Below are 26175 nucleotides of genomic sequence, written 5' to 3'. Positions count from 1 at the left end.
ATGCTATACAGGAAGGAGATGTCAGAGCGACCAACTCTGAAACTCTGGACTACAGGGAGTGAGGGAGTGGCCATCTGGGCCCTGCTTCCCTGAGCCAGCTGGGGACTGGCAGCCCCGCCGCGTGCGCTCCTGGAGGACACAGAGCCAAGTGGTACACACGTGTATACACATGAGCAACACGCTCACGCACTCACCTGATCCTCTGCACGGACACTCCACAGTCACACCCACATAGCATCATAACAGTACTTCCTTTGCTTAGTGAAAGCTGACAATCCTTATGGCCACCCAGCAAGTCAGGGCTATTGTTAGCCCACTCCACAGACGTCACCTGCTCAGGATTCGAGACTGCGGGGGCAGAGCCGGGATTTGAACATGTGGGTATCCTGGTGTGAATGCTGCCCAACACCATAGCACACTGCCTGCCCTCATACTCACAGCTCCTCATATGCCCATTGCACAATCTCACATGCACACACGTATACACACAGACTCCAGAACATTCCCACACCCAGTTCTTCCTGTAGTCAAACTCTGGCATTGTCACTTTTGCACATGGGCACACAGCCCCCATTTTGACACATATGTGCTTGCAGGCTCACACTGGTACACACACTCTCACCCCTGATGGGCTGGCCTAGGGTGCCAGCAGGCCTGTGGGTGCCTGCATCAGGGTGGCCCCAGGGAAGGAGGCTGAGGAGGCTCCTGTAGGGGCTGAGCCTGGGCTCTGCACCACCCACCCATGCCATGGGCGCCACTGTAGCTCTGTCTGCATTGTCCACTCTGCCAGCTGGTCAGTCAGGTGCCCTGCTCGAGGCCAGCCCAGGAAAGTTCTGGCATGAAGGGAGGGTGGATGGGGCTCTTTGTTCTAGGGTGTGTGGGGGCCGAGCAGATTCTGTGCCCCTGCCCACTCGGGTCTCACTGCACAGCCCTCCATCGGATGGAGTCACACTTGACCTTAGAGCCAGCGCCCCAGTGCCTCACTCCCTGGAGGACAGAGCAGGGGTCAGAGTGGAGGCTGTAGGAGCCTCTGCATTCTGCCATATTTCCTGAGCACCTGCGGGTGTCGGGCACTCAGGATCCCTCATTGAGCAGTCCTCTGCCTTCACAGAGCATCTGTGGCAGGTGGGAGCACAGGTAGCAAGCGGACAAAGAAATTGGTTTTTAACATAATGTGTCAAGTGGTGAAGAGCTATGGAGAAAATAAATCCAGGTGAAGGGAATAGACAGAGATGGGAGGGTGGCCAGGGAAGGCCTCTGGGCCTGGAAGCACAGGAGGGGCGAGGAGCATCCCAACAGCCTGGTGGGAAGAGTGGTGCAGAGGCCCTGGGGTGGAGCATGCCTGGAGGAGTGGCCAGAAGGCAGGTGCTAAGTGGGGCCTGCCGCATCCCTGCCATCTTGCCTTGGCATGCGTCCTGACTCCCAACCCTCACAGCAGCCTCAGACACAGACAGGGCCAGGATCAATGTTCCCCTTTCACAGATGAGGATACCTGAGATCTAGAGACCAGAAGAGCATTGGTGCCAGGTCCAGGACAAGGCCCAGGACCCCCACCACTACCATAACTCTGTGCCCTTTTTGTGCAGTGGAAGCACAGCTCCGCTACTGGGGGCAAGCTTCTGAGAATCCCGACCCTCGGACGTTCTAGAGGCCTGTGCACAGCCTAGGAATTCAGAAACAAAGGTCCCAGCCAGTAATTGCCGCCTTTCAAAGGCACAGCCGGCTTCCTCTGCCACAAGCGTGAGAGGGAAGCTAATGTCCTTCTCTGGGGGTGTAGGGGAGTGGGGGAGGAGTGGGCAGCACTTCAGGGCTGCTGGCCCCGCCTGTGCTACCTTGCCAAACAAGCACATCACACTCAGCACATCGCGTCTCCCCTGCCTACCCCCAGTTATCAGCCCAAGTGGGATGTCTTGCATCCAGCCTGGGTCCATTACAATGACACTAGGCATCCCCCTTTACCTCTGGCCTCGCACTCCCCGACTGTACTGTAGAAGGCTTGGACCCAGCCATTTGGAAAGGTCTCCCTCTCCAGCCATCCAGGATGGGTGCCTCCAAGGGAAAGTGACTACAGACAAGGCCTCCCAACCTTGGCACTACTGACATTTTGGGCGGGACCATTCTCTGGTATGGGGGCTGTCCTGTGCATGGTAAGGTGTTTAGTGACATCTAAATGCCACTAGATGCTGGCACTCTCTCCCCATTTGTGACAACCAAAATTTCTCCAGACATTACCAGATGTCCCTGCGGCAAGGGGATAACCAAGATGCCACTGGTGAAGAACCATTGCTCTAGAAGCAGCATTTTTGCTAATGACACTGAGAAAATGCCACCTGAGGTGGGAGACGTTGTTCTTTGGCTTTGCACGGGGTGGAATCAGGCCTCTGGTTCCCAGCCTGGCCTTGGAAGCTGAGCAGCCTTGCTAGAAGCACACAGAGTCTTGTCTTTTTTGTGGCCCCAGCTTCCATCCGACAGCCTGGATGTCATCCCTCCTGGCCAGCAGCTCCTGGGCTCCTGGGCTCTATATGCACTCCTGGGCTCTATGTGCACACCTCTGGGTCTTCTCTGTGCCTCTGTTTCTTCATCTGATGGGGAGTGGAGAGGTAGCAAGACCTCCTCGTCTGAATGGAATGTGACCACTGCTTTGCAAACGATGTTGGGTTGTGCAAACGTGGGCCCCAAAGTGGCCAGAGGGGATGAGTGTGGTGCCTCTGAGAGCCTTTCACACACTATTCAAGATCCTTCCTTCCACAAATGATTATCGAGCCCCTGTAGTGGGTCGGCCCTTAAAAGAGATGGGCCCCTGCCCTGGAGTAGTTGCTTGTAGTCAGGAGAAAGACAGTTAACAAGTAAACATGCAAAAGCAGGATCCTTTCAGAGAAGGGGCTGTCCCATGGAAAGAATCAGACAGGGTAGTGACTGAAGGGGGCTGGGCTGCTATAGCTTAGACAGGAGAGGTGCTGGAATGGGACCTGACTGGCGAGGAGGAGCGGAGCTGCAGGAAGCGTGCCCGAGAGCAGACTGCGTGGAACCCAAGGGCGTGCCAGACTTACGGGGGTGTGGGTGGCCAGTGTATCTGGGAGCTGGAGCCTCAGATTTTCGGGTGGCTGGTGTGTGGGGAATGGGCCATGGGAGGGTTGGAGCAGATGCTGGGACCAGCCAGATCCCAGGAGATAAGAGGGGAGAGGTGAGGCTGGGCCGGGGCCTCCTCTCCTATTGTCTGTGACTGCCAGGTCCCCTGGCCCGTGGGGCCACCCGTTCTGCCTGGGGTCCCTCTGCCCAACAATGCGCCTGGTTGTCTGTGGCCCGGCAGCTCAGCCGCTCCCCTCCCTGGTTAGCGACCGGATTCCCCTGCCGGCAGCCAATGAGCGGCTGTCATAGCGGTTCCATTTTAGATTTTATCAATGTGTCCCCGTCACCCAGGCAACGGCAGGCGCTGGGCGACCCTGTCAGTCTTCCTCCGCCTGCCTTTCAGAGCCCAGCTGCCCCCACCCCAAGCACCATGTGGCTACATGGTGAGTTTTCCCTCGCACAGGCCGAACAGGGATTCCGCCAAACGTAATTTATCTGGCAAAAGAGGCCGGTGTTTGCCTGTCTTCTGGCCCCCTCCCTACCTGCTTTCCCTGGGTCTTCCTGGCCTCAGCCACTCTGGGCCAGTCAGGCGGGTGCAGGACTGCCCAGCCAGTGCCGGCCCCACCACCCAGAGCCCCAGGGCCTGGTTGGAAGAACAGACTTGCAGAGCCACCATCAAGAACCCTAGCATCCAGGCCCCCCAGGATGATGGGCTGGGGGCCCCCACAACTTGATACAACCAGAGCTGCCTTGGTGTGTCCCAGGGACCCCCAGGGAAGCCCTCAGATGCACCAGCTAACAGAGACAGCAGCAGCATGAGCCGGGCCGGGCGAGCCGCATGAATGAGTTGCTAGGCTTTTGTGCTGGCTGTTCTTTGTATTGGAGGCGTGTACTGTACAAGCCGCGCCGGGCGGGCTGGGCCATGTGAGTGGGGGCCGCCGTGGCAGGGACCAGGGCGGGCCAAAGCGGCCGGTTCTCCACCTCCCACCAGCCCCTCTCCGTGTCTCCGCGGAGACACTACCGTGGTCCAGCTGGAGACCACAAGGTGAAAATGCTCAAGTTCAAGGCCTTTTGCCTGGATTACTGGCAGTTCCTGTGCCTACAGCCCCTGCATGGAGCCTACAAAAGGTAAGTCGACCCTCTGGGGAGAGCCTTGGCCACTAGGGCAATGGGGCCCGGAGGGAAAGTTCGCTCTGAGCCTGCCCGACTGCAGGGCTTCCTCATCTTGGCGGAGGGTCCCCGCCACTGGCCAAGACCAGTGGCGGCATTTGTCGTGGTTCACTTTGCAACTGGGCTTAACTGTTCTTTCCTCTCCCTCTGGCCTGAAACTGGTAGAGTTTCTGCAGAGAAAGGGTCAGCCTGGACTGCTCTGTGGCCAGGCACTGTGTTTCATTGTTCCGTGCTGCTGGGGTGAGCCCTAGGCAGGGAAGATGCACCGGTCCGGGGTCCTGGTCTTTCCCGGCACACTCGCTCTGACCTCGTGGGTTGGATGATTCAGGGGTTGGCCTGCCTCCTCCCTAAGCACAGGTTTGGGGAGGCAGAATTGGGGGTCCCCTGGTCAGGAGATCAGGAGACCGAAGTTCAGTCCCTTTCCTGGCTGTGCGATCTTGGGCGAGTCACTTTCCCTCTTTGAGCCAGTTTCCCATCTGTAGGGATTTGGACTCGATGACATGGATTTGGGGACTGCTCCCTGAGGTGACAGGGGCTGTAGGCACCCCAAGCCCAAATGTTCATACCCCCGGCAGCTTCTTCCGAGCATGTGTGTTCTTCCAGTGCACACCTTGGTCAAGAAAGACCTGCATCTGGGCCAGCAGGAGATCATCGTGGAGCCATCGCCATGGTCACCTTGAACAGCGTGTTATTAAAGACCTGGAGGAAGGAATTGTCCCGTCTATTCTGAGGGAATTAGTTTTTCCTGATTTCACACTCTGTGAAGTCTGCGGCCATTAGCATACGAGCAATTCTGGGAAAGTGTGGGAGCTTTTCTTCTCCCTTCCAGTGGGCTTTCTCCAAAGGGGGAGGGCACAGAGGGTCTCACAGCAGCTGTAGAAAGGAAGTCCCTGCTCTTGGGAGGGTGCCAGCAAGAGTGGCCTGTCCTGCGTCTGATTAGTGCAAGCCACATCAGAGAGGAGCCCGACACCCAGTGGGCCCTGAGCGCTGTGGTATAGCCTTTCACCCGACCCCTGCCCCCAGGCTTGCTCACGTGGCCTCAGGAGGGCACATCCAGCTGTCAGTGATTCAGTGTCTACCGCAGTGGGGCACTTTATATACTTAATTGTTCATCCTCATCCCTCCTGCAAAAGAAGCATTGAAGCCCCTGTGCATAGGTGAGCAGAATAAAACCAGAGAGCAGGCAACTGCAGAAGAGTGGCCACGGGATCTGACCCGTCTTTCCTGTCTCGAGATGCAATCTCTCTCGAATGTCTACAGTCTCAGGCCATATAGACGCCACAGTCCTGGGCCAGGCAGGGACAAATGAGGGACAGACCCTGCTCCACAGGGCTCAGCTGGCCAGGCACGAGTCATGGTCAGAGTCTTGACAGAGGAGCAGGGCTGGGTGCGGGGACTTCATGGAGGAGTTGACAGCTGAGCCAGGTGGTGAAGTGTCTGGAGGAGTTTGCTGGGCTGAGATGGGGAGCACAGGTGTTCTGGGCAGAGGGGAAACCACGTGGGAAAAACCCAGAGGCTTTGAAAGGGAAGGGTGTCTTCGGGTCATGGCAAGAGGTCATGGAGCTGGGAAGGGGTACCAGGGACTGGGGCTCAGGACCAGGGCCTGGGCCTTGTCCTGCATTCAGCGGGGAGCCCATGAAAGATCTTAGCAAGCAAGTGGCAAGCTGAGAGTCACACTTTGGGGGCCACGTGGTCCAAGAGTGAGAGGCCTGGCTCAGGCTCTAGGAGGAACCCGTGAGAGCGCCCTTTGTCCCCTCCCCTGACCTATGGAGGTTCTTACTCAGAGCCTGTGCTCTTGTTCTTAAACCCTGACTGTGCTCCAAAGACAAATGAGACTAATCCTTGAGGAGCTCCCAACCTACAAAGGGAAGAGACCTATTAACAATTCATGAATGTTAAGAACGGGGGTAAACAGAGGGTGCACAAAGTACCAGCAGCCTGAGGGAGGTCTTATTGGAAGGCTTCCTGCAGGAGGCGGCATCTGATCTGGGCCTAGATATGGGAGTTGGAATTTTCCAGACAGGGAAGGGCACTGTGGGTGGAAAACAAAGCATGAACAAACGTATGGGGGTGGGACCAAGCCTGGCATGGTGCATAAATGATCAGAGGTGAGGCTGAAGCCTAGTTGTGTGTCAGGGGAAGAGCTAGAAAGGAAGGTGGGGCAGTGAAGCTCAGTGAGCGTCTGTTACACGTGAGGCATTGTTCTAAGCACCAATTCTGTGCACTAACGCCGCGAAGTGGAGTCATGATTCTTCCATTTTCCAGGTGAAGAAACAAAGGCACAGGGAGAAGTAGCTTGTCCAAAGGCTCATGGCCAGTCCGTGGTGCTACTAGGATTTAACCAGGGGGTCCAGCTGTGGAGGCTGCGTGCTGCCAGCTGAGCAGCTCCGGCTGTCCACCCTGGCAAATGACATGCTGAGGGCTGGGGGCAGTCATCTTTCCAGCAGTTGTCGACCAGAAATGATGATGCATCAGCCAGGTGGGCAAGAACTCAGACTTTGTGGTCAGACCTCACTGTGGCAGGGAGCTTAGAAAAGTCACTTTTCCTCCACAGCTGTGTAACATGGGAGAAGAAGGATGCTTAGCTCACCTCTCGCACTTGTGTGAGGATTTCAAGGGTAAATGCTGGGAAAACACTGAATATACAGCACTTAGTAGGGGCTTTGCAAGTAAGTGGCTGTGCTCACCCAAATGGATCCTTCCCCAGGAAGGCTCTGCAAATGGAGCCACTTGGCTTTTTGCCTGATGCCATATTCCGTTGTTTAAAACAGCGATCCCAAACTTAAGAGCATGAAAGGGGTGTTTTGCAGACAATGCATAATTAACCACTTCTAAACACAGGGTGTGCCAGGCTCCCACAAAGCTGTTAATTATTCTTCATTAGTGATCTTAAATTAATGTAAAATAATCCTGGAGCTCTGCCAGAGGCTGGGGCAGGGGGAGGAGCGGAGCCGCTTATTTCTGGAAAGAAATCTTCACGGTGCGGAAAGAAATCTTCACGGGGCGCCTCTGCGTTCTGCCTTGCTTGCGGGGAGGTGCCTCTGTAGACTCTTTAGCTCTGGCCCAAAGGCCATTATGGGAGGCAGTGAGCCCTCTCCCAAGTTCCCAGAGCCCAGCTGACCTCAGGGTACTTTGGTTAATGAAATAGTTTAGGTGGGAGGAAAATGTGGAGGAGAGTAGTATACCCATCACCCAGCTTCCAGAATAAGCTGTTAGTGATGTGATGGACCACCCCTGTGGGCCACCCCACAAATCTGATGCCTCCCTGCTTCCCCAGAGCTAAGCCTAAACAGTCCCTCTTGTTTGGTGTGTAGATTTCCCATGCACATTTTTTAAAATTGCTGTAGGTACATAGTAAGTGTATATATTTATGGGGTACATGACATGTTTTGATACAGGCATGCAACGTGAAATACACACTTCATGGAGAATGGGGTATCCATCCCCTCAAGCATTTATCCTTCGAGTTACAAAGAATCCAATTACATTCTTTCAATTATTTTTAAAATGTACAGTTCAGTTATTATTGGCTATAGTCACCCTATTGTGCTATCCAATAGTGGGTCTTACTCATTCATTCCTTCTATTTTTTGTACCCATTAACCATACCTACCTCGCCCTCTATCCCCCAACTACCCTTCTCAACCTCCGATAACTGTCCTACTCTCTTTGTCTATGAGTTTAATTGTTTTGATTTTTAGATCCCACAAATAAGTGAGAACAAGTGATATTTTGTTTTTCTGTGCCTGGCTTATTTCACTTAACATCATGACCTCCAGTTCCATCCATGTTGTTGCAAATGGCTGGATATCATTGATGGCTGAGTAGTACTTCGTTTTATACATATATATACACACACATATATCTGTATTTATATATATACACTTATATATATACTTTATATATTTATATATACATATATATTTACATATGTATATATTTTATATATATACCAAGTTTTCTTTATCCATCTGTTGCCATGCACATTTTTACAACGTTGTTAACACAAAAGATTGTTTTACATGTTTTTAAACTTTAGATCATAGTATTATAAACTTCTAGTTGCTTTTTTAAAAGTTTCAATTATGGTAAAACACACATAGAATTAAAATCCACCATCTTAACCATTGTACAATTCAGTGGCATTAAGTACATTCACGTTATTGTGCAATCATTCCCACCATCCATCTCCAGAACTTTTTTATCCTCCCAAACTCTGTACCCATTAAACACTAACTCCCCCCGCACCCCCAGCAGCCACCATTCTACTTTCTTTCTCCATGAATTTCACTGCTCTTCCATATGAATGGAATCAATACAGTATGTTTTTATTGTTGTTATTTCGTTATTTCACTTAGCAGAGTGGTCTCAAGGTTCATCCACGTTGTAGCATGAGTCAGAATGTCCTTCCTTTTAAGGCTGACTCATACTCCACTGTAAGTATGGACCACGTTTTGCTTATCCTTTCATCCACGAATGGACGCTTGTGTTGTTCCCACCTGTTTGCTATTGTGTGTAGTGCTGCTATGAATGTGGATATGCAGATATCTCTTCAAGATACCACATGTAAAGCTACTTAGCACATATAAACACTCAAAGAAAGTAATAATAAATAAAAATAAATTGTTTACAAAAGCAAATTATGAAAGGAGCCAGTCAGACTGCATTCCCGCTTCTCCTGACTTCAGAACTGCACTGTCCCCTCAAGCCACAAAGCCACCCAGGTGCCCCCTGTAGAGCCACTCCTCCCTGGACTGAACTTCCCTGGCCAATAGATGAGGCCCGGGGCATCAGCTGTGTGGGGGGTGCCCGACAGCCTTGGATGAGCTCGGGAAGCTCGGCCAGCTTGTTTTTTCAGTCAACATTTTATTGGTAAGATTCATCTATGTTGCAATGTATAGATCTCATTGATTCATTTTCATTGGTGTATAGTATTTCATGGTACAGCCATGCCCCGGTCTGAGTATCTGCTCTCCTGTTCTTGTGTATTTTGGTGATGTCCCATTTGTCAGTGTTACAGACAAGGATGCAGTGAGCCCTTGTCCCTGCCTCCTTGTGCATGGCTGCGGGCATTTATGGAGGGTTTGTACCAGGATGGCACAGGAGCGTCTTCAACTTCCCTGGGCTTAGTGAGCTTGCTTTCCAAAGTGGCCCTGGCAGTGTGTAGCCTTACCAGCAGTGGGTGAGAGTCCCACGTCCCCACATTCTTTCTACACTCGATATTAAAAGCTAGGTGTTTTTTTTAATGTAAAGATGAGAGAAAGAGAGATTCAGAGAGGAGAGCATGTAAATGGTATGGGGGCACACCTGTAGCTCGACACAGCCCTAGGCATCCTGGAGTGGAGGGTGAGGTGCACATGTGCTGTGGTCTGTGTAGTTCCAGGCCCTCCATAGTAAGAGGCTTCCAAGGGTGGTAGGAACTCTGCCCACACGCTGACTTTGCAACCTCACCTTCAGTATGCCATGGATGCCGTTGTCTGGTTTGGGATGTGGGACTAGTTCTGATCACATAAGGTGCCAGCTGATCTGATGCGCAGGTTTCACAGATTGCTTCTATTAGAAAGAACAGAGGCCAGGGATCTCGAAAACACAGCATCTAGAAACTCACTTTGGGACGAGCTCCCCCAACTGCCGGCTCAGTAAGGGAGCTCAGTGGATGGGATTCCAAGCACATAGCCTGGGAAGCTAGCTGAGCTTCCTGGGCTCATCCAAGGCTGTTGGGTACCCCCCACACAGCTGATGCCCTGGGCCTCATCTGTTGGCCAGGGAAGTTCAGTCCAGGGAGGAGTGGCTCTACAGGGGGCACCCTGGGTGGCTTTGTGGCTTGAGGGGACAGTGCAGTTCTGAAGTCAGGCGAAGCGGGAATGCAGTCTGACTGGCTCCTTTCATAATTTGCTTTTATAAACAATTTATTTTTATTTATTATTACTTTCTTTGAGTGTTTATATGTGCTAAGTAGCTTTACATGCGGTATCTCTGTCAATCCTCACAACAGCCTTGTGAAATGAATACTATTATTTTTTCCATATTTCAGACAAGGAAAAACTGAAGGCATAGAGGTTAAATGACCAGCCTAAGGTCACAGAAATAGAGTGTAATTTATCAACCCAGGTGACTAACTCCACTGAGCTACACTATCTTGTGTCTCCTCCACACTAATGAATGCTTTCTGACTGCATGTAACTGTCACGGTTGTTATGATGGTGTAACACATCACCCCAAAACTTAGTGGTTTAAAATCCCATAGAACTGCAACTTGGGCAGAGTCTGCTCTACTCAATGTTAGCTGGGCTTTGAAGACTGGGGCCTGGATTCCTAGGAAGCCTTACTTGCCCCCCACCCACCCAGCCACTCACTCACTCCCTTCCTCACCTTGCAGATGCTACTGGCTGACAGCTGAGACCTTAGCCAGGGCTGGCAGCCAAAACACCTGCACAGGACTCTCCATGTGGCCTGGGCATCCTCACAACATGACGCCTGGGTCCCAAGGGTGAGCAATCCAAGGGAAAGAGAGCCAAGTAGAAATGGCCACCTTTTATGACCAGGCCTCAGAAGACACACAGCATCACTTCTGTGGCATGATCTTCACCAGGACAGTCAAAAAAGTGCTGCCCAAGCCCATGGTGAGGGACTTAAACTCTACACCTGATCAGGAGTGGCAAGGTTCTGGCAGAGCATGTGGGACAGGAGATGAGGTTGCAGCCAATGTTTGGAAATAGAATCTGCCACAATAGCAAATCACTTCTCCACTCTAACCCTCGGCATCCTGGGGTTGGGAAGAGGACCTAACAGGTGTGGGGGCACTTGGGATCCAGTGGCATTCAATCAATGGTGGGTTTTCTTTTCCTTAATGGAGTCAGTTGAAATAAAGTGTGGTGATTATTCAAGAGAGGGGGCAATCATTTCAGCTGGGGAAGCAGGAGAGGATTCTTAGAGTTGTAGAGCTGAGATGGGTCTTGAGGGATGAGGAGGACTTGTCACGTCCACGTAGGGAAGACAGCGTCCTTGGCAGGAGAGTCCTGAGAAGGATGTGCAGATGGTGCCTCGTGTCTGATGGAGTCTTTGGTGGAGGGCAACAGAAATGGCCCCAGGCCAACTACAGCAAAAAGGGAGTTTACTGAGCCACTCTTGGGAGTTCAGGGGACCAGCAGGAAGCTAGAGAAGTGGATTAGGAGCCAGGGCGCCTACTCTGTACCCCCAAGGGCAGGCTCACAGCTGTGAACAAAGCTCCCCGGAAGCCCACAGCCCTGTGCCGCCACTCAAGCTGTCAAATCTCAGGAGAGTTTCATTGGCCGAGTTCAGGTCCTGTCCTGCTGCTTGGCAGTGCTGGGATGTCAGTGGAGGAGGAGAAAGCAGGATGGAGCCTCCAGGGACCCTTGGGCTTCCGTGGGGCACAGGTTTCTGAATTCCTGCCCCACCAGCACTGTGCCCTGTCAGGGAGAGGCCAGTCCCTGGGGACATGGGAATGCTGTTAGGGGAGCCTGTGTGCCAGACAGGACCTGCATGTGGGCCTGTATTCCCTGCGATAGCAAGCATTAGCTCAGACACTTCCGCCGGCCTGGTGAGATTCAGGAGCGGGTGTAGGTGAGAAATACCCCAGAGGGGCAGGTTGACCAAACTGGCAGGGCCTTGAGAAACTTGTCCTCAGCAGAAAAGGTGCAGTGAAGGAATGAGAATCAAGCATCCAGAGCCGAATCCGGCTGGTTTAGAGAGAGCAGCTGACCCCCTAGTGCGAGTCATGGGCTGCCTGGCCTCAGTCAGCAGATCCTCACTGGGCCCATCCAGAGAGCATTTAAAGCAAGCGTTGCAGGTGTCAGCAGGCTCCGCACTGGCTCAGTCTTTCACTACGCCCTCTACTCCTCCCTGGCTGCCTTCTGTGTTAGCAAGATCCCACTGGTGGCAAGAAGCGGGAAACGGGTGTTAGGTTCATGGAGATTTGATTCGGGGAAGCATTCTTGCTGGGTCAAGACCTTACCAGCTTCTCACCACAAACACTTCTTGCTCTTGGTAACTGCTGGATTTAGCATATGAGATGAGTTCATCCCAAGTGACTGTTTGCACCTCAGCGGTTTCTTGGCAGCCACCTGGTTGAACAGGTCCTTCCTTCCGCAGGGGGGAGATCGTGCCAACCTGAGGAGCTCCACTTGCCCAGTTGACTCTGTGGGGAGACATCTGGTCCTGAGTGGTTGCAAGCTGAGTCCTTTGCCTGGCAGGGCCTGTCACAGGCTGAAAAGTGTCTCCCTGAATTTATCTGCTGACGTCGTAACCCCAGTACCTCCGAATGGGACCTTATTTGGAAATAAGGTCTTTAATGGGAGGATTAGGGTGGGCCCTAATGCAATCTGACTGGCGCCCTCATAAGAAAAGGAAATTGGGCCGCCTACAGTGGGAACACCATATTCATCTCATGTGTCAACTTGCCTAGGCCATAAAGTGACTGGATGTCTGGTCACACATTACTCTGGGTGTGTCTGTGGGGCGTTTCTGGATGCAATGAACATTTGGATTGGGCTGAGTGAAGCCGAATGCCCTCCCCAGCCTGGGCGGTCCTCTTCCAGTCAGTTAAAGGCCTGAATTGAACAGAAGGCTCAGTAATCAGTAAGAGGGTCTCCTGCCTGGTGCCCACAGGCTGGGACATCGGTATTTTCCTGCCTTCAGACTCAGACTGAAACATAGGCTCTTCTTGGGTCTCAAGCCTACTGGCATTTAGACTGAAGCTAAGTCATCAGCTCTCCTGGGTCTCTTGCTGACTATAGATCTTGAGACTTGTCAGCCTTTGTAATCATATGAGCTAATTCCTTATTTTTTAAAAAAATGTGTATACATACATATACCTATATATGCATCTCCTATTGGCTCTGTTTCTCTGGAGACCCCTGACTAATACGCCATGCGAAGACACAGGAAGAACACAGCCACATGCAAGCCAAGAAGAGAGGCCTCAGCAGAAGCCCACCTTGCTCTGACTTCCAGACTCCAGAACTGTGAGGAAACTCATTTCTGTTGTTTACACCCTGTGGTCTCTGGTGTTTTGCTACGGACGCCCCTGCAAATCAATACAGGGCCTCTCTGTCTTCATCTGTGAAGTGGGCACGAGGACCTGTCCTCGGGCTCGTCAGGAGACGCTGTCTGGGCGTGTGTTCTGTGCCCTCAGCAGAGCTCATGTGTCTGGTGTTTGGTGGTCAGGGCTGGGATTAGGGTGAGACAAGTGAGATGTTCACCTCGGCACAGAATTTAAGGGGTGCCAAAAGACTCAATAACCAAGTAAACAAAATATTGAATTTTAAAATAAACACAGGCTGTTGTTTATCTTGCAACACCATGTGAGTATTGTAAAGCGAGAGGTCATTTCCAAAGGCACTGCAGTTTCCAGGCCCGGAGGCCCTCGTGTGCCCTGCAGTGCTGGTTTTTGAGGGTTGACAGGGACATGTGAACAGATCGAGCAATGTGGGGCTTTATATATAATGTTTTAAAAATATTTTTAAAGCTTTATTCGTTTTTTCTACTTGGTTCAAAATATGGGGGGGCTATTTTGGTGTTTTAGGGGTGCACATTTATCCTTCTGTGTCAGGTTCCAACCTGGCTCCGTGCAGCGTAGTTGCTGGCCCTGGGCTGGCCCATCCGCATCCTGCAGGCTCAGCCTACGGAAGTCACAGCAGTACAGCCTCCCCCATGCTGCCCTGCACTGTCCGCTTTCACGGGGCCAGCCTGGGTGTTCTCCTTGGAAGGCCTTCCTGGGAACATTGCCCCCGAATGTGTGTGTGAGAGGCTTAAGAATCAGGGGTTGTTTCTCCGTAGAGGACCACATGAGGTCAGTTGGCAGCTCTGGATGAGCTGTGAGGATTGGAGAGTAGTACCGAGTCAATGTCAGTGCCCTCATTTTGAAAACCGAACTGTGATTATGCCAGAGAAGGTCCTTGTCTTTAGGAAAGACACTTTGAAGGAGTAAGGGGCTTGAGGTGGACACGTTACTCTCAATTACAGGGGGAAAATGTGTGTGCGAGCACAGGTATGTGTGCGTAGAGAAACGAGAATATGAGAAAGCAAATAGGATACAATGGTAACAAGTGGGGAACCTGACTGAAGGCTATACAGGAGTTCTTTGTACTCTTCCTGCAACTTTTCTGTAAGTCCGCAATTAATTCAGTGTCTAAAGTTTTAAAAACAGAGCCAGAGGTTTCTGAGGGCTGGCTGCAGATGCTCATGAAGTTCTCTACCCTAGACCTCCTCCACCGCATTCTTAGTCCTTCAGGTGTCAGCCCGCGTCTCCTCCTTACAGAGGCCCTCCCCATCACCTTGTCTAGCATAGCACCGCCCTCCCCTCACCTTTCACGTCACTCAGTTTTGTTTTCTTTGTCACCCTCACTGTCCTGGGAAACTATCTCATTCATTTGCTCAGCGTTTTTGTCCTGCATCCCCTGTCTGCAAATGTCGGCTCCATGAGACTGTCCGTCTTGGTCACTCCTGCCCCTCTGCCCTCTGTGCCTGGCACACAGTGGGTTCTCAAGCAATATCTGTGAACAAGGGAAAGGTTAGATGATCACAGTTCTAAAGGTCAGAAAACCTGGAGTCTTGTCCTTTCTGGTTATCCCCCGTGGACTTGCCAGGAGACCTGGGGCAGTGTCCTGCTCGCCCGTGGACCTCGGTTTCCTCATCTGTACCCAGCCCTATAGCTTTTGGATTGCGTGTTGCAGAAAGCCCCAAGGTTCTGCAGAGGCTGAGTCCCCCAGCTGAGCCCCTCCCTGCTGTAGGTAGGGGCCCTTGTCTACCAGCTGGGGTGGACCTGTCCCTGCCCCCAGGCTTGTCACCACCATTCCCTGATAAAGGAGAAGCATGTGGCAGAGAAAATGAGCTGCGTGGCCCTTACCTGTAGGCCAGTGCTCCCAGAAAGGTGGGTCCAGGTAAGAGTGAGTTCAGTTCTCTCCCTGGGCTTCTTTGTAACAAAAATGGGGCAGGTTTTAAGCCCAGCATCTTTGGCAGGAAACAGTATCTGTGTGAAACTCAATAACATTGTCTTGTTTTCATGGTAACCTTGTACTTACAGCAGATGATCCTAGTTTTCCATTTAAAGGAGTGATATAAGGTTTCCTTTTAAAATAAATGTATTCAGGGGTGAAATCCAACCAATGTATTAATTTGTGCATTGCTTTTAGCTTCTGATTGTTGAAAGTGTGAAATATGTGTGGAAGTGAAGATAGCTGCTTGGTGAAGGTGAACCTCGGAGTTGTAAGGCGAATCCCACGACTGTATGGCACAGCTTTGCGCCTTATGCTTGAGTTTCTTCCACCCACTCCATGCTGTTTTTCATGTTCAGCTCTCCCAAAGGGTCTCCAGAAATGTCTTTTTACAGCTGGTTTGTTCAAATCAGGGCCCTAACAAGATCCACACCGTGCACGTGTCTCATAAGTATCCTTTTACCTAGAGGCTCCCCTTCCTTTTTCATCCTTGCAGTATTTGTTGAAGGAACAAATTTGCCTGTGGCATGTCCCACATTCAGGATTAGGCTGATTGCCTCCCTCATGATGTCATTAAAGCTGTTCCTCTGTTACCTGTAGTTCCTGTTAACTGGGAATTAGATCAGGAAGCTTGATTAGACTCAGGTCCAATTTTTTAAGCCAGATGATTTTAAAAGAAAATATTTAATAAATACTAGAATGGAAAGAGAGTGCACCACAAAGATGCAGCGAGGCAGGGCACAGTGGCTCATGCCTATAATCCAGGTACTTTGGGAGGCCAAGGCAGAAGGATCACTTGAGACCAGGAGGAGTTTGAGACCAGCCTGGCGGACATGGCGAAACTCTGATTCTATTAAAAATACAAAAGTAGCTATGTGTGGTGGTACATGCCCATAATCCCAGCTACTCAGGAGGCTGAGGCATGAGAATCACTTGAACCTGGCAGGAGGAGGTTGCAGTGAGCAGAGATCGCACCGCTGCACTCCAACTTGGGCAACAGAGACTGTTTAAAAAAAAAGATTTTAGACAGAGCATGATGGCTCATGCCTGTAATCCTAACACTTTGGGAGGCTGAGATGGGAAGATTAGTTGAGTCCAGGAGTTCAAGACCAGTCTGGTTAACATAGCGAGACCCCCTCTCAAAATAAATAAGTAAGTAAAGGTGGGGCGAGGGTGGAGTTGGGAATGGTCTGGGAATGCAGGAAAGCAATGGAGCAGGTTCAGGCAGCAGACTTACCTTTACAGGTCTGGGTATTGGGAAACAGCCCAGAGGCAGCAGATGACAAGGGAAGGAGGCAGGGAGGCCAGTGAGGAGGTGAGGGCCAGCCCAGGGTGCTGCATTCCTCACCAGTCCTCACCAGTCCTCTTTGAAGGGGATTTGTGTGGATATGTGCACGCATGCACGCACACACACATCTCACACACCGCATGTGTGCACACACACACGCACAAGGGGAGGGTTCCTATTTGGCCCCCCTTGACCTGCATGGCAAGACCCAGGGAGTCAGGATACAGGGGCTAAAGAATTGAGGCCTGTCAGCACAAGAGTGGGGGTTGAAGGGAGCAACTTTCTTCTTTGTCTAAGGAAGGGGCTAGTGAATAGGCACAGCCTGCAACAAAAGGGATTTAGGTTAGACATTGAGAAGGACTTCCAAGTCAGCCGAGGAGAGCCATGTTACGTAGCAGTTATGAAGTGTGTCTCAGAGCAAAGCTGCTTCAGTTCAATTCCCTGCCCTGCCATGTTCTATCTGTATAGCCCTGGGCATGTCTGTGGACCTCTCTCTGCCTTCCTTTCTTTATCCTATAGATGAGATAGTAACAGCACCTACCTCATGGGATGGGCCTAAGCATTAAATGAATTAGTCACACATAGAGGAGTGGCTACAAGAACCATTCAGTAGCCCTTCGGTATCACCATTCTTGTTGTGTTGATGGAGAGCTGTGTCACCCTGGAAGTTTTAAAGACAACCACAGCCAGAAACTTTCAAGGCTAGAGGCTTAGAAGGGCAGTTACTGCATATTCGTGATCTTCTATATAGCTTTACACAGTGCAGTCACACAGCATTAGCTCCTTCCATTTGCTTCATCTTCACAACCCCTGGAGATAGATCCTATTTTTCTCCCCATGTTGTGGATTAAGAAACTGAGGTAGGCCAGAAGGTGTGAGGAACAGCTTGTGAGGATCCCTTGGCCAGTGCAAGTCTCAGAGTCAGGACTTCTGATCTGAAGTCCCAGAAGTCCCAGATCTGTGGCTTCCTTGCTGTGTGACCTCAGGGCAAGTCACCTCCCACCTCTGAGACTCCATTCTCCATCTCCAACAGTGAGGAATGAGGCTGGAGTCTCCGGTGCCTACGTTGTCTGATTTCCTTGCATAGAAGATCTGAACACAAACCCTGATGGTCAAACCCGGTACCATCTGCCCTCCCCATGGCTGAAAGGAAACGTGTCAGAACCCTCAGAAGGGACAACCTATGGGGACTGGCTGTCACTTTGACTGATTGCTAATGTCAGTCCTGCCATCTGGGATGCCATCTGTCCCACAGCCATGACACCTGCAGAGGTACCCAGTTCTAGGGTCTGGCTCTGCCCTGACCCCAGTTGGGGTCACCTTAGCAAGTTCTTGGAAAAACATCCCCCAAACAGCCTCCACCCAGATGCTCAAGAGCTGCTCAGGATCCTGTTTCTACCCTCCCATGGCATAACTCGATAAGATTGTGCAATTGTCTTTATACTTCCTGCTGGCCTAGCCTGGCCCAGCCTCAGGGGACAACTGACAAACAGAGGCCAGACGGGAAGCAGACCCTGGCCCCAGATCCCACCCTGGCAGGTCATGTCCCTTATCTGGGACTCAGTTTTATTTGCAAAATAAGGGCAGAGGGATCAAGTGAGCTAGTTGTTCGTTCACTCATTTGGCAGGTATTCATTCATTAACTCCCCCTCTGAGCCAAACCCTATGATTGAGGCATGAGAAATGGATACGCAAACCCCCTATTTGCCCTCCTGTCACTTCCAGTCTGGGATTTTCAGCCCTGCGGGGCTGTGAGGGGCCACAAGCATCTCTGGGAGCTGAAACAATCATGGGCAGCTTCCTGGGGGAGGTGGTAGCTAAGTGGACCTTGAAAGGCAAGAAGGAGCAGGGGATATAAGAGGTGTCCTGTGGGCCAGACACTCACAGGTGTATTTTATTTGGCTTTCATAGGATTAGCCTACATATCATTTTAAATTTGAATTTACTGCAAACATGTAAAAATCAAGAGCTTTTATGTAAAAACCTGGATTTCTGATATCTGAAAAATCAGAGCCCTTATTCCTGCAGAGCAGCCATCAGCCAGAGCCAAGCCATAGTTGTTCCGTTTGACCAGTGGGAGTGCCCCCATTCTGCCTTGCCTCACCATCCCTCCGAACCTGCTCCCACCGGCCATCCTTGTGTTCGTCACCGTGGATGGAACCTCCATTTTTCTAGTTGCTCAGGCCAGAAACCCAGTCATCATCTTCCACTCCTCTTTTCTCTCTCACCCCCTCATCTTCTTGATCAGACATTTCTACCGGTTCCACTTTAAGAATGTCTCTAGAATCCAACCTCTTGTCCCTACCTTCCTGTCCACCACCCCAGTCCAAGCAACAGTTCCTCCCTGGCCCCTGCTTGGGCCATCGCCCCCTTGTGGTCTCTTTTCTGCACAACAGGTAAAGTGAGGCCCTGCAGGCCAAGTCTGGCAACTTGGACGCTGGCCCTTTGTGCTCCCTAAGATGGACTTGGGGAAGCTCTTCTCTGCCTTCTTTCCCAGCTCCTGCCCTGAAGTGAGTGCCCAGCCCCTGCCCGCACACTGGGATATTAGTGGCCGTCCTAGGCCTGAGACAAGATGGTGGAACTCAGGATGCCAGCTGCCCGGGAGGCTGGGAGCCCACCACTGTCCTCCAAGACCCAACGCTCTTAGCATCCTGGACTTTCATTTTTCCGTTTGGAAAATAGGGGCACCCCAGCACCCCATCCTCAAAAGGCCAGTGCTTCTTGAGAAGGGGGATTCAGGGTTTTGAAGTTCAGCCAACTCGGTGTGTGTGCCTTCCTGTGCCTTGCATGGCTCGGCACCATTGGAAGACTGCGGATATAAATGACAAGTGATTTATTTTGTTTTCAGCCTCCAGAGCTTCAGCTTTAGAGTCAGATAGGCAGAGCTGGGTTTATATATCATCCTGAGTATCTAACCTTAGCATCTGAACCTCAGTTTATTAATTTGTTAAAAAAAAAAAGAAGCTGGGGAGATAATAATAACTGCTACTTCATAGGGTGATTGTGCAAAGAACTAAGCTGCGTAGATCTCCCCACCCACCCCTCCCCTGCTCATGTGAGCTCTCAGAGCAGTGAGGGAGGGATGCAGAGACAGGTCATCCAAGTGCAGGGAAAAAATGGCTGCAGTCCAGGCTCAGGGAACGAAGAGGATGCGGGGCAAAAAAGGATGGACTCCTGGAGAAGGGAAGTGTGTCATCCAGAGAAATGATCTAGTTCATATGCCTTCTTGATGGCACAGCCCACTGTGAGAAATCGTTTTCATTTGCTCCCTTGGTTCAGAAGGAAGGCCAGCCCCACCAGGCTCCACAGTTTTGTCCACCAACTCCTCAAGTGATGATATCTGGCACAGAGTAAGCCAATCAATGAATGTTGATTGGGTGAAGGAACAAGCCAATGGAAAACTGGCTTCCTAGAGGAGGTGTCCTTTGAGTTGAGCCTTGAGTATTGGGTCCTGTTAGGAAACATGGGTCACTACACAAACTCCCTTGCAATGTGGCCTGTGATGGGGCTGTGTGCAGGGTGGGATGGGGTTAAGGCAACTGGGCACCTGGGCTGGCAGCAGGGGGGAGCCCTAACCGGTCCTGGGCCAGAGGGTTGGGGGAGAGAACAGTTTCATGAACCAGAAAGAGAGAGACCTGAGTGCAAACGGCCACCCATCAGGACTGTGGCTGCCGAGGGGCACAGGAAGCAAACACAGAGCTGAGGCAACAAGTACCCTCACCTACAATTCTCTCCTCCACCTCCTGACCTCCTGCCAGGGCCACTGCTGGCCACCCCATCAGGAACCAGGAGGCAGTGGGAGCCTGGGAGCTACAGTCCTGGACCCAGAGTGGACTGGGGCATGTGGAGAATAACTGGCCAATGTGTGCAGATTTCCTGGCCCAGTGTGGACAGGCCTGGAGATCTGAGAGGGCTCAAGGGTGTTGTGGGGCCACTTGGGGGTGTCAGGAAGCTCAATGCAGAGGGAAGATGTCAAAGGGCCTTGCCCACCTCACCTGGTCTCCCGTGAGTGATGGTCAGCATGGGAGAGCAGGTAGAATAGGAGAGGCTGCACGGACCCCCATTGAGCAAGGAGGGGTCTCATACTGTCACCTGTAGTTCTCCAGGTAGGAGTTGAGTATAGTGTGCCCGTTTTGTGGATAAGACAGATATGGAACAGTGGCTTGCCCCTTAAGCCAGAGGCAGAAGTTGGAGGGTCTCAAGGCCCTAAGACCACAGGCAGATACATCTCGACGGGCAAGGAGAAGGCACACGTTCAGTGAGGCCTAGAGGCCAGACAGAGACTCATTGGCCCTCACTCAGCTTCCAGAGCAAGGGGCACCTCTTCCAGTCCTCATTCCCCCAAGCGGGGTCCCCTTCGACACTGTCCCCCCACTGTGCCTGCTGCCTTCCTCAAGTGTGCACAGTCTCTGAGCTGTGCCCTGCCCTCAAAGGCCAAGTTCACAATGGCATCAGAGTCTCCCAGGGAACAAATGTGTCCTTTCCTTTGCCTGGGCGGCAGTGACTTCATCTCCAGTGGGCTGTGTGAGTCACTGGACTGAGGTTGGAGGGCCAGCCAGTTCCCTGCACAGCCTGGCTTTGGCCTTGTGGCTGGGGAGATAGAATAGCTGAGGGGGTGAAGGCTTCCACGCAGACCTGCTCTCGTTTCCACTGCTCTTGCTGGGGCTCCCTGTGTCCTACAGGGCAACTGGCACTGAGCACCTAACACATCCCGGCAGTGCCAGGGGGTTTTTAGGTGACAGCTGGTATTTACTGAGTGCACTCTCTGTTTCAGAAACCGTTATGAACTCTCATTTCGTGGACTGGCCATGCTGTCCTGCAGACAGTGATGTTGAGAGGTTAAGTGTTATACCCAGGGTCACACAGTTCTGTAGTATCCCTCATTCCTCATCACGGCCAGGAGGGCAGAGATTTTTATTCTTATTTTGCAAAGGGACAAACTGAGGCTCTGCAAGAGGAAGTAGCTTGTGTAGAGACAAAGGAGTCAAAGATGAGTAAGGAGTGCCCTGTTCTCAAGGATGAGCCCCTGAGGAAGGCAAAGACAGATAAGAGTATGACATGTCCCCAATGAGTGGATGAATGGGTGGATGGACGAATGGACAGATGGGTGGATGGGTGGATGGATGGACAGATGGGGTAGATAGGTGGATAGATGTGTGGATGGATGGACGGATGGGTGGATGGATGATGGATGGATGGGTGGATGGATGGGTGGGTGGACGGGTGGATGGATGGATGGATGGATTAAGGCTCATTTGCAATGAATTCAAATTTACAATGATATGTAGCAACATATGATATGTGGATGGGTGAATGGACAGATGGATGGATGGGTGGATGGATGGACAGATGGGTGGATAAGTGGATGGGTAGGTGGATAGTTGGGTGGATGGACAGATGGATGGATGGGTAAATGGAGTGATGGATGGGTGGATGTGCAGGTGAGGAAACCGATGGATGGATGGGTGGATGAGGGGATAAATGAATGGATGATAGGAAGGAAGATAGATGGATATGTGAATGGATTAATGAATCTATGGATGATTCATTGGAGAGGAAGGTGTGTGGATGTGTGAATATATGAATGAGTGGGTAGAGATACAGAGGGTAAGCAGAGGCTGCTTCCACCCACAAAAGACACTGCGAAAACTTCCCCTATTAGGAGGACAGGCCAGAAAAACATTTGAATGGAGGCCCTAGTCTGTGTGGCACAGGGAACCGAGGCCCGTATGAAAAGTGATAGGGAAGTAATGTCCAAGGGAGAGTTTCCTTAGGTCAGTGGGGTTCCATGATGGAATGGGGAAGCTTCAAGAAAAAACAAGGAATGGGGAGCCTTGAAAGGTAGTGAGCTTCACATCACTGGGGGTGTTCAAGCAGAAGCTGGGCAGCCACTCCCGCTGCATGCTATGGAGGAGCCCCTGTGGCAGGTGGAGGTCTGCTGTGGTGGCTTGTGAAACCTCCTCTGATGACAAGGAGGGAGAAGAATTTGGGTTTCCAAGTCCCCCAGGGAGGCCACAGCCTTTGTAGAAACCTATCTTGCTTTGGGATTAAAAGTTCTTTCCTGGCTCGGGGGACGGAGAAGCATGCAGCTGCTAATCCTTGGTGTGGGAATCAGGCTGGAATCCGAGACAGATTTCCCATTCTGCACAGGCCAGGGCAGGGGGCCTGGGGACAGAGCAAGGCTTTGGAGCCCTGGCCCCACCCTCCCTGTTTCTGCAGACAGGTGATGGCCCTCTCTGAGCCTCAGTTTCCCCCTGGTGAAATGGAGACCCTGCTGCCCACTCTACATGATGCCCAGGGCCCTGCTGGGTGCCAGGTGCTGGGTGCACCTGCCCTTCTGGGGGACTTCCTGGGGGCCGTAGGTGGGGAAAAGTAGATCTGTGAACGTTGACCTTAATCTGTGAGTCATTATCCCTGGGGGCCCTGCCTGGGAAGCCCCAGCTGCCTGGGCTGGGCTGGGCCTGGGAGCAGCTGGCGGGGACCAGGGTGGGGGCTCAAGCTGGGGCCTCAGTCTGGAAATGCCCCAGACCCAGCCTGGGCCCAGACCCCAAGGCCCTCAGCTGCTCAGAGACTCCAGCCCTTTATCCCACCCCACCCCATCCCTACAGAGAGGAGCCAGCTTACACCCTGACTCCAGCATGGGCTCTTAGAGCCAGACTGCCAAGGTTCAAATCCCACCTCCACCAATTCCTAGGTCCGTGACCTAGGGTAAGTGACTTCCCCTTATCTGTGTCTCAGTTTCCTCACATGTAAACCAACACGAATCATAAAATCCACTTGATAAGGACATTGGGAGAACTGGGTGAGTTAGTTCTGGGCCTGAGGAGGGCTTAGGCCAGTTCTCAGGGCTCCATGAGCCCTCAGTAGCCTGAGGTGAAACTAAGGCCGGAGGGGGCTGACCACACCCAGCATCAAACAGCAAAGAAGTGGCCCAGCCAGGGCTGGAAACCGTCTCACCCACCAGCTGGAGACCCTCGGGGCCAGCCACTGTCTAGAGGATCAGCCCTGATTTTGTCTTTATTTTGCTTTGTGTCAACCCCAGGCTTTCCCTGGGAGTGAGGTGGCAGAGCAGCCCCTTCCTCCACCCTCATCTTGGCCAGCTGGTCGGTGGGTAGGGCTGCAGGCTTTGGGCTGCGGGGCGGGAGTTGGGTTTAGGCCTCTGGGGAAATGGGGAGGATGTGGGCCCGCCCTCGCCTCCCCGCCCGCCTCCCTCTCTCTGAGCTCGCCTCTCCCATCCCAGGCCAGCCTCTGGACACAGGGCCGGCCCCTGGGCTCCGGCAGCTGAGCTTTTCCTCACCGGCGGACGCCCCTCACCCATCCCGCCCTGAGTGACTCACTGCTCCCCTGGCCTGCAGCCACCACTGTCTCCTGGCAGGAGGCAGCGCAAGGTTGTGCAGAAGCCACAGGGTCTAGTGTGTGAGGGCCGCTTGGCCAGGAAGGTCTGGAGCAGCTAGACAGGACCAGGGCACAGAGGCTGGCTGGCAGATAGTGGGGCCTGTGGCTCAGCCCTGCAGTGGCCAGTGGCAGCTGGTGCCTCCCCTTTCCCCTGACTTTGGGAGCTTTTCTTCCTTCTTCCCACCATGAAGAAGAAAGGGACTTGAGAATCTGTGAAGAGAGCCGGTCCCCGGCCAGGAGACGCTGGGTGGTGGGGCAGTGGTGGTGGGCCCCTCAGCCACTCGCTCCTCCACCGAGCCAGGCATGAAGGGGGATGGCAGTGCCGTGTGGAGCCTTATGTGGAAGTACTGCATCTCTGTGAGGACACTCAGGTACCGGGACGCGTGCGTGGCTGCTCTGCCTGGCTGTCGACTGTTGGGCTGGACGGTTTGCATGGCTGTACAGGGTCCAGGAAGGAGCTGGGATGGAGGCAACCAGAGCAACTTTCAGGCTCTGGTGAAGCGGGAGGAAGAGAGTGGAACAATGGCCAGGGGGTGTGCAGCATTTGCCTGGGACCCAGAGCACCCATTCAGGAAAGGAACACCAGGGGCAGGTACAGCATGTGTTACATAACATGCTGGCACTGGGCACAGCTGTGTGACCCTGGCCCTGCCCCACAGCCTCTCTGAGCCTGTTACCCACCAGCGAAATGGGGCTCACACTCGTCCCTTCAGCGCTTGGTGGAGTGATTCTTTCGTGTGACTGTAAATGTCAGTCACTGAGTGGCTGAGGGCTCAACCCGGACTCAGGCACCAGGCTGCCCAGGTTTAATGCTGGCTTTGGCATTGTTAGTGGTATGAAGTGGCTTCACTTCTCTAGTCAAAGTTTCCCATCTGCAGATCCTTTCAGGATTGTGTGAGGATTTAGTGAGGTAATACATACTAAGATCAGGGCCCGGCGCGGCGCCAGCATGCAGTCAGTGTTGGATACGATGACCCTTGCCGTTGAGCTTTCTCCCCAGCTGGACAGCTGTGGGGGGCGGTGGGGGTGTCTGGAATGGTGCCTGCATGGTGGGAATGAAAGGGTGGAGCAGCGCTCCTTGGCCCCCTGGGGAGGGGACACCACCCGTGATCGTTCCAGCCTCTGCAGCTGTCAGAAGGAAGGAGACAGGGGCTCAGGAAGCCAGGTCCCGTGTGATCTTAGGCAAGGCTGGGGTCTCCTCATCTGTAAAGGGGAACTATATGGGGCCAGAATTTGTATATGGAAGGGCTTAGAGGCAGCCACCTATTTGGAAGATGTTGTTTGTACTTGGATACCGCCTAAGGGCGTATTTTTTTATTTAAAAGGGTGGACTTGCAACAGGTACAGGATTGAAAGATTGTCCCTCTTTCTGCCCTCACTATCTGGTGTATAAACTTTATAAACATTCCTTCCTTCTTTCCTTCCTTCCTTCCTTCCTTCCTTCCTTCCTTCTTTTTTGCCTTTCTTCTATTTATCCTTCTTTCCTTGTTTCTTTCCTTTCTTCTTTCCGTCCCCAAATACTTGTGACAGCTTACAGAAAATACCTGAAATAAAATAATTAATAAAAAACATCACAAGCCAGGCATGGTGGTGCGTGTCTCTAGTCCCAGCTACTCGGGAGGCTGAGGCAGGAGGAATGCTTGAGCCCGGTTCAAGTGTAGTGTGCGATGATCATGCCTGTGAATAGCCACTGCACTCCAGCCTGAGCAACACAGTAAGACCTCATCTCTGAAAAAAAAGAATCCAGAGTGGAAAAAGCACAATTTAGAATAGGATGTCATGAGTTAGGATAGAAAAATAGAACAGAACAGATATATGCAGGGTCCTGAGGTTCTTCTGTTGGGGCAAAAATTGCCAAGTTTCCTGGCAGCCAAAGGGAAAGGGGAAACCCAGCCACGCAGTTTACTCCCACTGTAATAAGAAACCGTAATTACAGTGGCCACAGTTGTCTCTGCTGCTGGATGAGAGTGTCTGGGGCCCTGGGCCTCAGCCTCAATGGCGGGCCTTGGGCCTGGGCAGGTTTGAGGGAGCAGGGCAGACAGTGAGGGCTGAGGTGTTCTCTTGGGACGAGGATGCCGGCTGGCTGTGGGAAAGGAGAGAGGCAGAGTTCAGCCCTGGAGTGAGTCAGCAGCTGCCTGCCCCTGCCCCAGACCCCGGGATAGACCTCCTGGGTGGGTGACTTGGGAGCTGGGCCAGGCGGCGGGTGAGTCCTGGACTTTGGTGAGTGCTCCATGTGCTTTTCCTTGTGACCACAGTTGTATTTTCCTGAGTCCCGTTCTGTCCCAAGGTTTCCAGGGA

At 52.4% G+C, this 26175-nt stretch overlaps 1 protein-coding gene across 25 annotated transcripts in view; it reads left to right on the top strand.

Moving 5' to 3' along the window:
* Positions 1-26175, top strand: part of IQSEC1 (IQ motif and Sec7 domain ArfGEF 1) — a 392952-nt gene that overhangs the window by 240225 nt on the left and 126552 nt on the right. For 2 of the 25 annotated variants that reach the window (XM_077989943.1, XM_077989944.1), the window contains exons 4-5: positions 2226-2335; positions 4061-4197. In XM_077989943.1, the coding sequence (XP_077846069.1) occupies positions 2264-2335; positions 4061-4197 (209 nt within the window). In that variant the 5' untranslated portion in view covers positions 2226-2263. 25 annotated transcript variants of the gene reach the window in all.

The sequence above is a fragment of the Macaca mulatta genome, chromosome 2, assembly GCF_049350105.2.
Source record: "Macaca mulatta isolate MMU2019108-1 chromosome 2, T2T-MMU8v2.0, whole genome shotgun sequence".
NCBI classification, from domain to species: domain Eukaryota; kingdom Metazoa; phylum Chordata; class Mammalia; order Primates; family Cercopithecidae; genus Macaca; species Macaca mulatta.
The sequence above is the reverse complement of the archived record's forward strand: the minus strand, read 5'-3'. Positions and strand labels throughout refer to the sequence as shown.